At 45.2% G+C, this 15,745-nt stretch overlaps 1 protein-coding gene across 1 annotated transcript; it reads left to right on the top strand.

Annotated features, from left to right (window-relative positions):
- The first annotated feature begins 1,103 nt into the window (after positions 1–1,103).
- Positions 1,104–7,523, top strand: FFAR2 (free fatty acid receptor 2). Its single transcript, XM_020977463.2, is given in 3 exon segments — positions 1,104–1,252; positions 2,488–3,334; positions 3,336–7,523. Coding segments are annotated over 2 exon segments (993 nt in total). The 5' UTR covers positions 1,104–1,252; positions 2,488–2,491; the 3' UTR covers positions 3,486–7,523.
- Positions 7,524–15,745: the final 8,222 nt, after the last annotated feature.

Below are 15,745 nucleotides of genomic sequence, written 5' to 3'. Positions count from 1 at the left end.
CCCTGGTGGAAAAGTTGAGATCTGCCAGAAAGATAGAAGATAATTGTGTTTATTGCTTATGAACTACTCTAAGTGCATGATATATATATATATATATATATATATATATATTTTTTAAATCTGTTTATACATTTCTGTAAACCTTTTGCAACTTTTGCATTTTTTTTTCTTAGTGTGTGTGTGGAGTGAAATAAAGGTTGTCCTCTACTGGCTATACATTTGTTACCTTGAATGCTTATACAGAAGTTGGAAATCCTGTTATCCACATTTACAAAACTAAAGACATGAGCTGTAGTCAGAGATTTCTCAGAGTAAATGCTATGTGGGGGGAGGGGAGCATAATGAATAAAGAGAGAAAGAAGTTTCAGGTCAGTCCCTGAGATCAAACCCAGCCCATGTGAGGTCAGAGCCTGGGAGTCCTTGGGCCATGGATTATGTTATTTGTTCCATGGGGTATATGACCTCCAAGGTCCAGTACTAAAAAGCTATGATTCCATAACTTTTAAGGATTTTTAGGGTGGCTAGGAATAAGCTACTTCTACAAATCTTGGAAAGGAAATCACAAAGAAAAGGTAGCATGGGTACGCAGGAGTGGATTGTAACTACCTGTGAGGAAAAAAATAAAGGCTAGGGATGGGGAAGGAATAGTAGAGCTACATTTCTAAGAGGATAATAAAACACGTATGTAGGAACATTTAGAAAATATTCCAAGAGAGAAGAGGAGCATTTGTTTCCATAGCCTTTCAGCATTTTTACCAATGGCAAACACTTGAAGGATCTGTAACTCCATCAGCATGACAGAACACTAGACTTGGAGTCAGGAAGACGTGAGTTCAAATTCTTCCTTGGACACCTACTAGCTGTATGACCCTGTACAAATCACTTAACCTTTCCTAACCTTAGTTTTACCATCTGTAAAATGAGGATAATAATTTCTACCTCATAGGACTACTGCGAGAATTGAGGTTAGAAATATGAGAACTTGGTTCTGGGTTCTTGGAGGAGACAGCTCAACTACTGACCTTCCTCTCTCTAACCATGTGACTCATCTTGGTATAAACCCCTCAGCCAGCTAGCTTCCCTGCTTTTTTTCTTCTGCATGAAATCGATGGTAGCAGCACCTAAAATTCTGTGCCTTTACCCAGAAGACTGAAACTTCTACTTGAGGTTGATTCCAGAAGCCTGAAGACTTCTACTTGAGGCTGATTCCAGAAGCCATCCATCTGACAACAGGATAAGACAAGGCAATCAGGTTCCTTCTGCTTGTGCTCTCGGAAATGGGATGCTGGGATTACAGCTGAAGGTGTAATCATGGCAGGGGACACTGCTGAAGATGGGATATGGGGATGAGGCTCAGAGGCAGGGGATAGCGTAGGGGGAGAAACCCATGGAAGGAGAGACCAGGCTTACAAAAGTAACTGGGAGAGACCCATTAGAGGGGAGAGATTAAAGGTGATGTTGGACTAGGCAGTTAGTTTGGGCACCAAAAAGCCTATGTGGCTCCTAATTAGAAGCAGAGGCAGTAATAAAAACCATCCTATCAGTTACGGCATGTGCACTTCTTTGATGAGATATGAAATGTCCTGGGGCAAACCCAAGAGTGGGAACATTTGAATTAGAGCTTCACTCACAAGCCTATCTGGCTTGTGACCAGCTTCCCTTACTCATAGTTTAAACACAGAGATAAGATAAGATAGAAATGGGATCTGAGAAAAAAAAACTGCTTTCTATAAAGGGGACGGGGTGTGAGGTGCAGAGAAGGCCCAGGAGGGCTGGATACTACAGGGCCAGAACCAAAACTAGAAATTTGGAGACCTTACCCCACCTCCCCACAGCCAGGGTAAGGGTCATGAAACAGGTCCCCTAAGTAAGGGGCTAGTTAGGAACAGAGTAGGAGGGGGAGCAGTTCAGCCCAACCTGCCAATTATTCTTGTTAACCAGGGGCTAAATTCTGTTGTTTTGAGAATAGTGAAGATTACAAGCTGCTGTCAGTGCCCTGGACATCTGGGGGCAAAGCCCAGGGAACAAAGCAGAGTCTGCAGGGGAAAGCCAGAGGCTGCTTGCAGGATTTCTGGCTTCCCATGATGCCTGTCCTACCCCAAGAAAGTGATCTGTTCTCCATGATGGGACCTGGAGGTCCACTCCTTCATTTCTCTAAGTGGAACAGGACAAAAGCCTCTTCCTGCACTGTCAGATGGGATTGGGAAGGCTATGGGAGACAGAGAGGATGCCCTTTAGAAGCTAGATGCTGGTCTCTCCCAGAGATACAAGATGGCAAATGTAATAACTGGAACTTAATATCCCGCCCAAGGCAAAGTCAATAATTACTCTGTGGGGCACTGACAGGTGGTGTGAGCAGGCAGTAGTGACAGTGAGATTCCTGAGAGGGGAGAAGGTAGCTAGAATCCCAAGAGGGGAGACTGGAAGGGAGACTTGGTGACCCAGGCTGAAGGGGGTTCCTCCTAATTTTGCCCCTTTCCACCACAGCTGAATGGACCAAAGGACAGAAAACTATTTGCTCCTTGCCTTCTACACCATGATCTTTCTCATCGGCCTCCCGGCCAACCTCCTGGCCCTTCGTGCCTTCATCTGCAGAGTCCGGCAGCCCCACCCAGCGCCGATCCACATCCTCCTGCTCAGCCTCACACTGGCAAATCTCCTTCTGCTCCTGTTGCTACCTCTCAAGATGGTTGAGGCTGCCAATAACTCCCGCTGGCTCCTGGGGAAGGCCACCTGCGCTCTCACTGGGTTTGGCTTCTATAGCAGCATCTACTGCAGCACGTGGCTGCTGGCTGCAATCAGCATCGAGAGGTACCTGGGGGTGGCCTTCCCAGTCCAGTACAAGATCTCTCGGCGGCCCATATACGGACTAGCTGCTGCTCTGGTGGCCTGGATCCTGTCCTTTGGACACTGCAGCATGGTCATAGTGGTGGAGTATTTGGAACCAAGAAACAAAACTAGTGAGAACCAGACGGACTTTGAATGCTACAACGATTTTAATCCACGCCAGCTGTACACGGTTCTCTCATTCCGGCTGGAGGTCTGTCTGGTCCTCTTCTGCCTGCCCATGGCAGTGACTGTCTTCTGTTACTGGCGTTTTGTGTGTCTCATGATGGGACAGCCACAGGTGGGAGCCAAGCGACAGCAGAGAGCTGTGGGCCTGGCGGTCGTGACTCTCCTCAATTTTCTGCTCTGCTTTGCACCTTACAATGTCTCCCATGTGATAGGGTTTTATGAAGGCAAAACCCCAAGCTGGCGAAAGTATGCTGTGCTGTTCAGTGCCCTCAATGCTGGCCTCGATCCCCTCCTTTTCTACTTCTCCTCTTCAGCTGTTTCGCAGGGCCCTTGGAGATGGACTGAAGGCACTGCAGAATCAAGGGTCCTCCCTTCTGGGGCACTGTGGCAGAGGCACTGAGGGAGACACAGGTGACACTGGTTTAAGCCAAGGGGATGGTGTGGCAAGTTCTGACTTTACCACAGAGTAGGTCTCCCATGGGTTACCCGTTGCTGGCATTTGTATGGGCTGGGGTTGGACAGGTTAAGAGAGGGGGGGTGCAGAGGAATCCAATCCTGCCATGGTCTTGGCAATCCTTCCGTCACGAGCTAACCATGGGCTGAAACTTGGGGACTAGGGACATGGGGAAGTGTTTCTTTTTGAAGAAATCTCTTGAACTTCTTGACTGAATTTCCTTTTGAAGAGGAACATAGCTCTAATAACACACACCAGAAATGGAAAGGAGGATAAATCACAGAAGGGTCCCCCTTCTTGCCCCCCTCCCTCCCCCACCCTTCCCACCACTATGAATATACAAGAAAGCCTTGAGATTTAGAGCAAGAACTTCTTCCTGATGTAGATCCGACCCATCTCTGGCTTCCAATAGTCTTAGGGAGGCACTTGGGGCACAATGACTCGCCCAGGGTTGCACAGCTTTAGGCTGGATTTTAACCTTCCCCTTTCTGACTCCAAATCCAGCACTTTCTCCACGAGGTTAGGCTGCTGTAGGGTGCTAAAATGGCCCCAACACAGCCCAGCTGCATTGTTGATGTTAGTGCACTAACTAAGTCTGGGGCCTGGAGCTGAGTGAGTTTTGGGCACTGGCTTCTGAAGAACACAATGCCACCACAGGTTTAGGAGTACGTAGGCATAGTCAGGGCTATAAAAGAGCCAAAAGGAAGGAATCAAAGGACAAATGCAAGATGGAACACAGGAAAAGACATGGGAGAAAGAAGGATGGGAAACTACACCATTAACAAATGGAGGTTGTTCTGTTTTCATTTTGTATATATTTAGTCACTCCACAGTATGTACCTTGTCTCTCCTAGTAAACTGGGAACTTTCTAAAGATGAGAATCGTGTCTTTTTCCTCTACAGCTCCCACAGTGTCCAAGCAACAGCTTGGCATGCAGGGAGTACCCATCCATGCTATGGACTTACTGCCTGACCACGGGAATAGGTGAAGAAAAGTTAGGGGGGATGGCAGATCTGAAATAACTCATGATAGCCACAGTTTTACAGCTTGTTCACAAATTCAGAGCACTGTCCTTAAACTGCCCCATGAGGTACAGAGCACAGGTATTATTAGCCCCATTGTACAGAGCAGGAAACTGAGGCTTAATAATTTGCCCAGGGCTGCTCCAAGCCGAGATTTGAATCCAGGCCTTTTTTTGACTTCAAGTCTAGTGTTCTTTGGACCATACACCACACTGCTCAATAGTAAGAAAAGAAAGTTTCTGATTATCCTTGGAGACTAAGACTCCAGGATAACAGGACAATTGTCTTCCTTTTCCTGGCAGACAGCATTCCAGATCCCACCTCTGAGCCTTTGAATGTTCTCTCTCCTCACTTCTGTCTTTTGGAATCTCTGAAGCCCTTTAAGGTTCATCTCAAGCAGCCCCTTCATCCTCCCCACCTCCTCCTCAAGTGCTACTGCTCTCTCCCAACATCTCACTGAATTTACTTTGTATTTCTCTGCCTATCTCTGTCTACATGTTGTTTCTCCAAAGGTAAAATGTAAGCTCCTCCAGGGCAGGGGCCGTTTCCTTTTTATCTATGAATCCCTAGCATCTAACATTGTGAAAGGCCCATAGTAGGTGATTAACACATGCTTTTTAAATTGAATTGATAGGTGACATGATGGAGAGAGGAACTCCAGCACTAGAGTCCTGGGACCTGCTGCCCATGGGGAGGAGTGGTCTGTGAGATCCCAGCTGTGAAATTCTGTGATTCGGAATAAGAAGTATAGTTTCACAGAAAGCAAAATAGAGGAGAAAAGTCACACTCAAGTTAAACCATTTAAATTTACAAATGGGATGGAAGTGTGAGGGAGGACCTAATGAGTAGCCCCTAGACAGGCAGATAATAGAGGAAAGGATAGGCTTGGCTCAGAGAGGGAAGATGCGGCAGAAGAAAATATTGAAGGCACACATTCTAAAGGATGTCAGTCTACCCCAGACAAGAGCTGCTCAAGAACCTAACGTAGCTCCCCAGTGCCAGCCATATTACAGCCAATCTCTTTTTCCTGACCTTTAATGCCACTCTACCCACTTCTCTGTCCTGTTCTACATCACCAGTTTTACTTCTGTAGCTTCCCCAAGGGACCCTTCATTCCCGGAACACTGACCACCTGCATCTTCTGCATTCACCTTACTACATCTTTACTCTAATTGTATCTAGAACCTAGGATGCACTTTCCACCTTCTCTGCCTCTTAGCAAACACAGTCTACAGCTCACCTACTCCAGACCACCATCTTGGATTAGATTACTCACAACCATTCAATGGCATGACATATGGATGTGAAGTACAGGTGAGTTTCCCCTAGAAAGAAACAGTCTTGGGGGGCAGCTAGGTGGCACAGTGGATAGAGCACCAGCCCTGAAGTCAGGAGGACCTGAGTTCAAATCCAGCTTCAGACCAAACATTTGACACATACTAGCTGTGTGACCCTGGGCAAGTCACTTAACCCCAATTGCCTAAAAAAACCAAAAACCAAAAACCAAAAAAGAAAGAAACAGTCTTGGTACTTCAAGGAGCCAGGATTTCTGTGATGGAGATAGTCCCTCACAAACTACAACCCTCTAGGGGCCTCTGGGAGTTATGGCTGAAGAGTTTGTCATCTTAGGGCCAACCTGGCACTGCATCTCTTCCAACTCAATGAGCACTTGTCCAAGGACAAGTGCTACCCAAAGTCTATTCTAGGCCAATACTTGTCTTCAGAACTTAGTAGCACCTTCAAAAGCTAGCTGAGACCTCAGGGCTACCTCCACATGATCAGGAAGCTTCCAAGTAGGACTTCTTTAGGACACTAAAGAGAAGAAAAAGCTAGTGCAATCTTAGGATGCATGACAAGGCAGAGCTTCTGGGAAGGAGGGATGATCATTCTGCTGTGCTCAGCCTTGGTCATATCACATCAGAAGCGTTCCATTCAGTTCTGGGTGCCAAACTAGTTGAATATACACAGAAGGCCAACCAGAATGGTGAAGGGCCTTGATCTATGTTATATGGGGATTGGCTGAAAGAACTAGGGTTGTTTAACCTGCAGGAAATTTTTTGTTTAACCACACAGAGGAAAGACTAAATGTTTCTGTTTGGCCCCAGAGTGTAGAAGTGGGAGAACTGGGTGGAAGTGGCAAAGAGGCAAACTTAGGCTTGATGCATGAAAAAAATCTTGAAGCAATTCAGCACGGTGGAAAGAGTACTGACTTCGGAGTAAGAGGATCTGGACTCCGATCCTGCCTCAGGCACTTCCTGCCTAGTATGGATCTGGTATGGACCAATCATTTCTTCCTGGGGCCTCAGTTTCTTCCCTTATAAAATCAAAGGGTTGGTCTCGATGTCTTCTGAGGTAGCTCCCAGCTGGAGATCTAGGGACCTATGGATCTGAACCAACCAAAAGTGGAATGGACTGTTTTGGGCTATGGGCATGCTGTAGTGGGGATTCCTTGTGGGAGCTGCTGAAGCCTCCTCTAACTCTGAAGTTCTGAGATTATGTAAATTCTATAATCATTTCAAAATAGAATTTATTTGGAATATTTATTTGGAATATAAATGGGTTATCCACCACATTTGAAAGTCCAGTCAACCTCTTGCTCTTATGAGAAACTTTAGATTCAAGTGTGATATTTTCAGATTCAGCATGTCGATATCTTGAGCATTATTCATCAGCCCCATTTTCTTTTCCTTGTTGAGGAAGACAGATGTGAAATGACTTGCCCATTACATAAAATAATAGATTTGGATGGTATTGGTTAGTTTTGTTGAACTGGTTATAAAAGATAACTCTCTGAAGGGGGAAGTGAGAAGGCTGTGGGAAGTGTACATGACAGTAAAACAAAAGAGCAATAAAGAATGGTTTCAAAGAAACAAGAAAGGTAGGAGGATGTTCCAAAACAAATCTCACCTACTTTACAATTTTGTGCACAAATGTGGCTGATGGAAAATAAGAGCTAGATGTTTTGTAGGATAAGCATTTAAATGCTATATGGATTTTCTGAATAAAATATGATTCTGATTGTGAAAAATTATTCTAACCAGGGAACATTTATCTTTCTTTGAAGTGTGCCTTTCAGTTTCCTGCATATGATCTTTTTTTAATCTACTAAATTACAAAAACCTCTCTCTGTACATTCATAATTCAATTTAACAAATATTTATTAAGCATCTCAATATCCTAGGTAGGAGGGGAAGAAGAAACAGTCCCTTGCCTCAAGGCACTACTATGGGGGTGCAATACAAATAAATGTAGCAAAAGGAAAATTCAGAAGGGAAATAACTACCAAATGGGAGGATCAGGAAAGGTTTCATGGAGGAAGTAGCATTTGAACTGAGTTTCTGAGGGCTGGAGAAAAAGAGGGGGTGCATTCTAGGCATGGGATATGTGACTGCCTGCAACCAGGAGACAGGGTATCACAGGGGTGGGGAACCTGTGGCCTCGAGGCCACATGTGGCCCTCTAGGTCCTCAAGTGTGGCCCCTTGACTGAATCTAAACCTGCGAGTTTGAGGACTTGAGGACCGCATTTGTTAATGCATGCTTATGCACTGTTTGTGTCTTAAGCATTTCTTTTGTGGGGGAGGAAATGGCTGTACTACAGTTGAGAGGGATGTGGGGGCTGACTGGAAATGGAGGTGGCAGCCAGATTATGGAGAGTTTTAAATGCCTAGCTATGTTTGTGTTTCATCCTAGAGCAGGGGCTCATAGCCTGGAATTCACAGACCCCCAAAGGGACCATGGATGGATTTCAGGTGGTCAGTGAACTTGGAAGAGAAAAATTACATCTTTGTTTTGATATAATTGGTTTCCTTTCTATGTATTTTACTTTATCCATTTAAAAACATTATTCTCAGAAGGGGTCTGTAGGCCAAGGGGTTAATGACACTAAAAAGATTAAGATTCCCAGTCTGAGAGGTAATGGGGAACCAATAGGAGAAACAAGGTCAGACCCGTGTCTTAGGGAAATAATATTCAGGCGCCCCGTATGGTTTGGATAGGGGGAACACTGGCAGCCGGAAAACCAATTATAGACTATTATGGGTGTCACCCCACCCCAAAGCCCACTCGCATGGGATTGGTAGAGACGAAGGCCTGGCCCAGTCCTGCTGTGAGGGGTGAGTTGGTGAGAGTGGGAGAGTTGCACCCTTCTTCATGCCTCTGCCAGACTCTTTAAGCATCAAGTCAGGTCAGGGGCTCCTGGCTTCCAGCTTTAAGAGAAAAGATGGAAAAGGTCAACCAACAGCCTCCATCACACCCCTAGCCCTCGCTTGCTATGCTCCAGACTGCCAGCAAGTTCTTCCTAGCAGGAGATCAAGTGTGATCTCTTTTGATTGAGCCGAGTTATCTCGGTCCCAGTGAGAGAGCTCCTTCACTCTGCATTGTCTGGTATATGCTCTCTAACGTATGCCTTCTTTGATTTACGTTTTGCTATTGATTTGGATAAATGAGTTTTCTTTGCTATTTACTATATGTGCTCATCACAGAATTGGTGAATGGTAGGAAAGGAATCAAGCCTTGGATATAGACCTTGGGGTGTGCTGTACCCCAACAATACTGACAAAGTGATCAGTAGTTAGATGGAACTCAATCACAGACCTGGCAGAAGTGAATGTCTCCCCTGGAGAAGTGTCAGCAAAGAAGAAGCTAGAGAGGTTTATCCTGCCTCCCTCCGAGCCACACAAAGACAGGCCTCGTTACCCACATGGGGGGGGGCGGGGTGCATTCTTGTTACATAGATGAGAAATAACGAGCCTGAACTAGACGGGAACTTGTATAAGGGTAGAGAAGGGGTCATCTGCCTTCTGAGATCTCACAGAGACAGAATTTGCAAGACTTGGCAACTGACTGGCTCTGCAGTGTGAAGGAGAGGGAAGAGGGGAGGATGACTCCAAAAAGGAAACGAGAGGGAAGAAGGAACAAGCATTTATTAAGTATCAACTATAAGCCAGGCACTATGCTGGGAGCTTTACAAATATTATCTCATTTGATCTTCGCAGCTGTGGGGGGGTGTTACTGTTATGATCCCCATTTTACAGATGAGGAAACTGAGCCAAATAGAGGTGAAGTGACTTGTCCAGGGTCACACAGCTAGGTGGGATTTGAACTCAGATCTTCCTGACTCCAGGCCCAGGGCTCTATCTACTCTACCACTGGAATGGCCCTGTGCCACAGTGCAGAGGTGTCGAACATGTGGTCCCCAGGCCACATGTAGCCGACAACACTCCTGACTGTGGTCTGAACCAGATTACAATGTAATTAGGAAATATTTAGCAAATAAAATACAATAAAGCAGAGATGACATCAACGTGTTTTTTCTAAGTCAATGGGTAGTCTGCAGGGATCTTCCAGAGGGTTTAGCAGTCCCCATTTTGATCTGTTTGGTCTCTGCCACAGTGGATGGAGCCCTGGGCCTGAAGTCTGGAAGATCTGGGTTTGCACCAGGGGAGGCTGTGGTGTTAGTGGAGGGAACACATTGGAAATGGAGCTGAAAGTCAGCTGACTGGATTTGTGGCATGAGTGAGAGTGAGGAGGAGAGGACATCAACACTGTGAGTTTGCGGGGCTGGAAGGATGGTGGTGCCTTTGAGAGTAACGGGGAAGAGTGGAAGAGGAGAGGGTTTCCAGGGAAAGATCATGAGTTCTGTTTTAGGCAGGTTGAATTTCTGTCTCTGGGCCATCCACTTTGAGGTATCCAACAGGCATCTGGTGAGCTTGGAAGACAGTCTGAGAGTTGTCTACACAGAGAAGATAATTAAACTTATGGGAGATAAATTCACCAAGTAAGAAAGCATAATGAGAAAATGAAAGAGGGCCCAGGACGAAGCCTTGGAGTACTTATACCCAGCTGGACAACCAGGAAGGAAAGAGATGATACATGGGAAGAGGGGCAAGAGTACAGAGAAAGGGAGGAAAGAGGCAAGAACAGACTGACACATTGGGAGCAGGAGGTGCAAATTTGCTGGCCATGGGCACAAATTAGTGTGACTCTCTGCCATCTAGGGTCCTGTGATGAAGGAGCCTAGTATTCATGCAATGTTTCCAATAAGTGGACGTTACAAGGACACAGACTGATGAGGAGCCTTCAGAGGATATTCCACATGTAGGACGTGCTCTTTGCTTCATGTCAAGGGTGCCGCTTGATGTCTGGCTTCTTCTGAGGTTCAGTCCAGTCCCTGAGGCCCTGGGCCAGTTCCAGGCCTTTGCCTGAGGTCTCAAGCTTGCTGGCTCTAGGAGTAGTTCTAACAAATGTGGGAGGTCAAATTCAAAGCCATTTTTTCCGACTACATTTTCTTTCCACTGCATCATGCTATCTCCAGGCCTTGCCTACTTCACAGAGTGAATGTGAATACTAATATACATACATACATACACACACACACACACACACACACACACACACATATATGTTATATGCAAGTGTTATGGCAGATTCTAAAGCACACCACAAATAGAAAGTCCTGTTATTATTGTCAGCGACAAAATGGTAGCAGCCTAAAAGTAGGGACCATCTCTCCTGGATTAGACTGGGACCTCTAAGAGGGTGAGGCTGCATCTTTGTCTCTATCCTCCCTGGCCCAGGGCCAGCTGAGCAAGAAAAGCCCACTTACACTAAGCAGCTTCTTCACGAGGATAATCACGACAGGTGAGTAGAGGTCCTGGCTAGATTCTTCCCTAAAGATGAAAACCCAAGAGTGTAAAGGCTATGGTCCTGGGAAGACAGCTGGGTAACCAGATGTGAGTCAGAGAGGGTTCTTGGGGACTGAAGGGGGAAGAAATAGAAACTACCTGGGCTGGGCAACACTTCCCTGTCATGATGCGGTTTTGTTCCATTCTCAGAAATCCCCACCCAGCCACATAGGTGGGGTTCACCAAGCTGTGGTTGCACAGTAACCATGGGCCTTGTTTCCAGGCCAGTTACATTTTAGAGATCCTGTCACTTTATTTCAGGATCCCTCCCCTCTTCTTTGGTCTGTTTATATCTCTGTTTTTCTCTCCCTCTCCCTTTCCCCAGCTCTTGTGGTTAATTACGATGTCTTACTTGTCTGTTTTTTCCTCTAGTCACAGGAAATGAGAAGTTTTTTCCTATCCAAATTGCAGTCTTGTCCAGGAAATTAGGCCAAGGATCACCAAGCCCTCAGACGCAGCACCCCAGTAACCTACTTAATGGTGTTCTAGGTTGGTTGTCTATGGCGTCAGGTGATAGGGGTGGGGTTTAGAACCTGAGAATCAGCTTTACAGCCCATCTATTTTTAGGGGATTAGCCACAGCATATGCTGAATTTCAGACTTACTTTCTTTGGCCACAAAGGATGCTCTGAGATATCTCATTATTATTATTAAATAACTGATATTTCTATAGAACATTAAAGCTCCCAAAATGCTTTCTATATGTTATCTCATTTAAGCAATTAGTCCTGTGAGGTAGATACTACTAACACTATCTCCATTTTACAAATGAGGAAACTGAGGCTCAGAGAGGTTATATGACTTGCCCATGGTCAGACAGATAATGTTAGAGGAAGTATTTGGTCTTCCTGACTCCAAGTCCAGTAATCTCTACATTGTGCCTCTGTAATTTTATGCTAATATTAGCCTGAATATAGCCAGAAAGAGAAATCTGCTATTTAGAAATTTATAGATGCATGTATATGTGTGTATATATACACATATGACAATACCTAACTTTATATTTTTTTATAATTAATTTATTTTTTACTTTTCAACATTCACTTCCATAAGATTTTGAGTGTTAGATTTTTCTCCCCCTCCTTCTCTTCCCCTTCCCCAAGATGGCATGCAATCTGAGATTGGCTCTACTTATATACATTCATATTAAGCATATTTTCACATTAGTCTATCAAAGTTGGTCATCACACAATGTGGTTGTTACTGTATACACTGTTCTCCTGGTTCTGCTTACTTTATTCAGCCTCAGTTCATATAAGGCTTTCCAGGTTTTTCTGAAATCTGCCTGCTCATCATTTCTCATAGCACAATAGTATTCCATTATATTCACATACCACAACTTGCTCAGCCATTCCCCAATTGATGGGCACCCCCTCAATTTCCAATTCTTTGCCACCACAAAAAGAACTGCTATGAATAATTTTGTACATGTGGGTTATATCTTTTTTACAGACCAAAAACACTCTCAATTAAACTCAGCCCAGGAAACATTTGTTAAGTCCCTACTGTAGCATGTACATTGGGGGAGACAAAAAGCCTAGCTATGACACAGTTCCTATCCTCATGGAATTTATGTCAAATCCAAGTACTTTGTAAGGTAATACAGGAAGAGGTGGGAAGGAAGAAGCTCCCTTTTGACAGAGGGAGAAAGGAAGACTTCCTCAAAGGGAGAGCATTTGAGTTGGGTTCTACAAGTAGGCCAGGATGTAGCAACACGTGAGCCACTTCATGTGTGGGGAATTAGCAGAAAGGGGCAGGGTAGGTTAGAGGAAAGTCACGTAAAGGGGAGTCACACGAGATATAGCCCAGAAGCGGGGTGGTATGCATGCTAGCTTTAACAATTCTCGAGAACCAAATTAAGGACTTAGTAGGCCATAAGGAACCAAGGAAGATTTTTGAGCAGAGTAGTAACACAACCAATTCTATGCACAATAAGGATGATTCTGACAGCGGTGTGAAGGATACAGAGGAAAGAGAGAATGGAGATAGGAAGCTATGTTAAGAGACTGCTCCAGTTTATTTATTCAGCAAGCAGTCATTAAGTACTCACTATGTGCAAGTCACTATAATATACTTGGGGGGTGGTAATGAGAATGCAAAAGAACGTATGAAAGTGAAAGCTACTTTAGAAGTAGAATCATCAGGACTTGGGAAGGATAGATATTGAGGAATAGGATAAAGAGAAAATACCAAGGTTCTGAACCTGTGAAACTGTGTGAATACAGGTTCTACATGGAGATAATGATGTCAGAGAGAGAAGAGGGCTTGATGGTGAAGTTAACAAGCTGGGCTTTGGACAGGTTGAGTTTGACGCACCTGAGGGGCATCCAGCGGCAAAGTGCTACAGGCCATTATAAATGCAGGCAATGGCTGAAGCCGTGGTAATGAGTGAAGCTGGAGAAAGATTAGACCTGTGAACAGAACCTTGGGGAACAATGTCCAGTTGGATGCAATAACCATGTATACGGCACAGGAGACCTAAAGAAACAAGCTTTGCCTTCAAGAAACTTCTGTCCTCCAGGGAGGCGTCACATAGACAAGGAAAATAAACGTAAAGTATTCAAAAGAGCACAAAGTAATGTTTCAAGGGAGAGGACAAGGTGCTGTCTTCTATAGGACACCTGAGCTTTGTCTTCAAGGAAGCCAGGGATTCCAGGAGGCAAAGGTCAAGAGAGTGCATCTAGTTAGGGGGACTAGGTAATATGACGATTAAAAAGTTCAAGAGAGGAGGCAGCTGTGGATAGAGCACTGGCCTTGGAGTCAGGAAGACCTGAGTTCAAATCTGGCCTCAGACACTTGATACTAGCTGTGCAATCCTAGGCAAATCACTTAACCTCAATTGCATCATGAAAAAAAAAGTTCAAGAGATACAGTTTCTGGGTAATTTAATAATTTTATTAATAAGGCCAGCAGCTTATTAATAAAAGGATGGTCATTTGGCCATCTTTCTTAGACCAAAGCCCCCTAATGCAGTAGAGTCACATCTTATATGCTCTTGGAAGAGCTGGTGTTCCCAGGGCAATCAACTCAGATTGGTTAACACAAAGACAGGTGTGGGCTATGGTCTTGGGGTATGTGACTTAGGTTGCTCAAATCTTGGTCAAAGAGACATCAATTTCCATATCACCTGTCTTCATAACAGAGAATCAACCTTTACCCAGGATCTGTCTGATCAAACACAACAAGCAGGAATATACTCATTAGCCTAAACTTAGAATTTCTTTTACTTTCTGATTAGATCTTGGCCTGGGTAAATCTTTTTTTTTTTTTTTGGCCAGGCAATGGGGTTCAGTGACTTGCCCAGGGTCACACAGGTAGTAAGTATTATGCGTCTGAGGCCGTATTTGAACTCAGGTCCTTCTGAATCCAGGGCCAGTACTCTACCCACTGTGCCACCTAGCTGCCCCCCTGGGTAAATCTTTAAGAGAGATTTCCCACACTGGTTGATTTCTGGATGAGGAAGTAGGAAAGGGGAAAAACTTTGGTCCTAATACAATAATTAGTTATTAAATATAAAAGAGAAATATTCATCTTTTGCAGTAAGTAGAGGAAGGAAATGGGGGCCAGTCTGATTGGAATGGAGAACATGTAAGAGACCAATGTGGAATGAGACTGGAGAGATGGATGGGAGCCTGATTAGGAAGAACCTGAGAACCAGGCTGAGAATGTTGCATTGTGCCAGAAAGGGAGGAGATGAGGGATGTAGCCTGTTCAATATGATGATCTTCGAGGGTACTGGGCCTTTGAGGTTGCTAATGGATGCCTCTCCGTGGAAAGTGTGAGCGTGTCCTCAGTGCCTTACTGAGAAGACTCAAAGTCACTCCTGATTGGGATTCAGGCCGGGCTTATGGGGAAGATGAATGCTTGTGGGAGGAAGTGTCCCTCTACACTGGCCAGACCTACTTGCCTTTTCCCTTTTTCACTTGTGTCTGCTTCCCCCCACCCCCACTCAAGTGTGGGGGCCACCGCAGAAGAGCCACTACCTCAGGTTTAAGATATTCTGTGGGCCTGAATTCACTCAATACCATGTCTCACTCATAAGCCCCCAATGATACCCTGACTTTTCCTATAGTTATTCACAGAACTCCACTACTTCTAAGCAGAGGCATTTAAGGAAAGAATATAGTAAGAAAGTTGCAATAGAACATCTCCCCCCTCGTTCTCACCCAATAAACCCAGGGCACACACTCCCACCAATAGTCATCCCATGATTAAGCTTGACTAGGGATCACACACAAGGGGCAGGTATGAGCAAATGTGTGGTAGAGAGCCCCTCTGGAGGCACACCTTACAGCCCCGATGCTGCGGAACCACCAGGATGTTCTTGTGATGGCATCAGGAAGCTCTCCCTGGCAGGGAGGCCAGTCCTCTGGGCTCTCCTGGCTATGTGGGCTGTCTCTGACAGGGAAGCTGTTTGGCTGGTCCCTTGGATGGCTGGTGGGCATTGCTCCTTGTTCTCAGGTTCTGGGCTTATTTCTCTAGGGCTGCCTTCACGCTACCTCCGCTCCAATCAGCTAGGGTACGGTGGCTAGAAATTCTCCCCGAGATGGGTAAGCTGACAGTCCTCAAG

The sequence above is a fragment of the Phascolarctos cinereus genome, unplaced genomic scaffold, assembly GCF_003287225.1.
Source record: "Phascolarctos cinereus isolate Bilbo 61053 unplaced genomic scaffold, phaCin_HiC Scaffold_726;HRSCAF=1367, whole genome shotgun sequence".
NCBI classification, from domain to species: domain Eukaryota; kingdom Metazoa; phylum Chordata; class Mammalia; order Diprotodontia; family Phascolarctidae; genus Phascolarctos; species Phascolarctos cinereus.
This window is presented reverse-complemented; position numbering and strand designations above follow the sequence as displayed.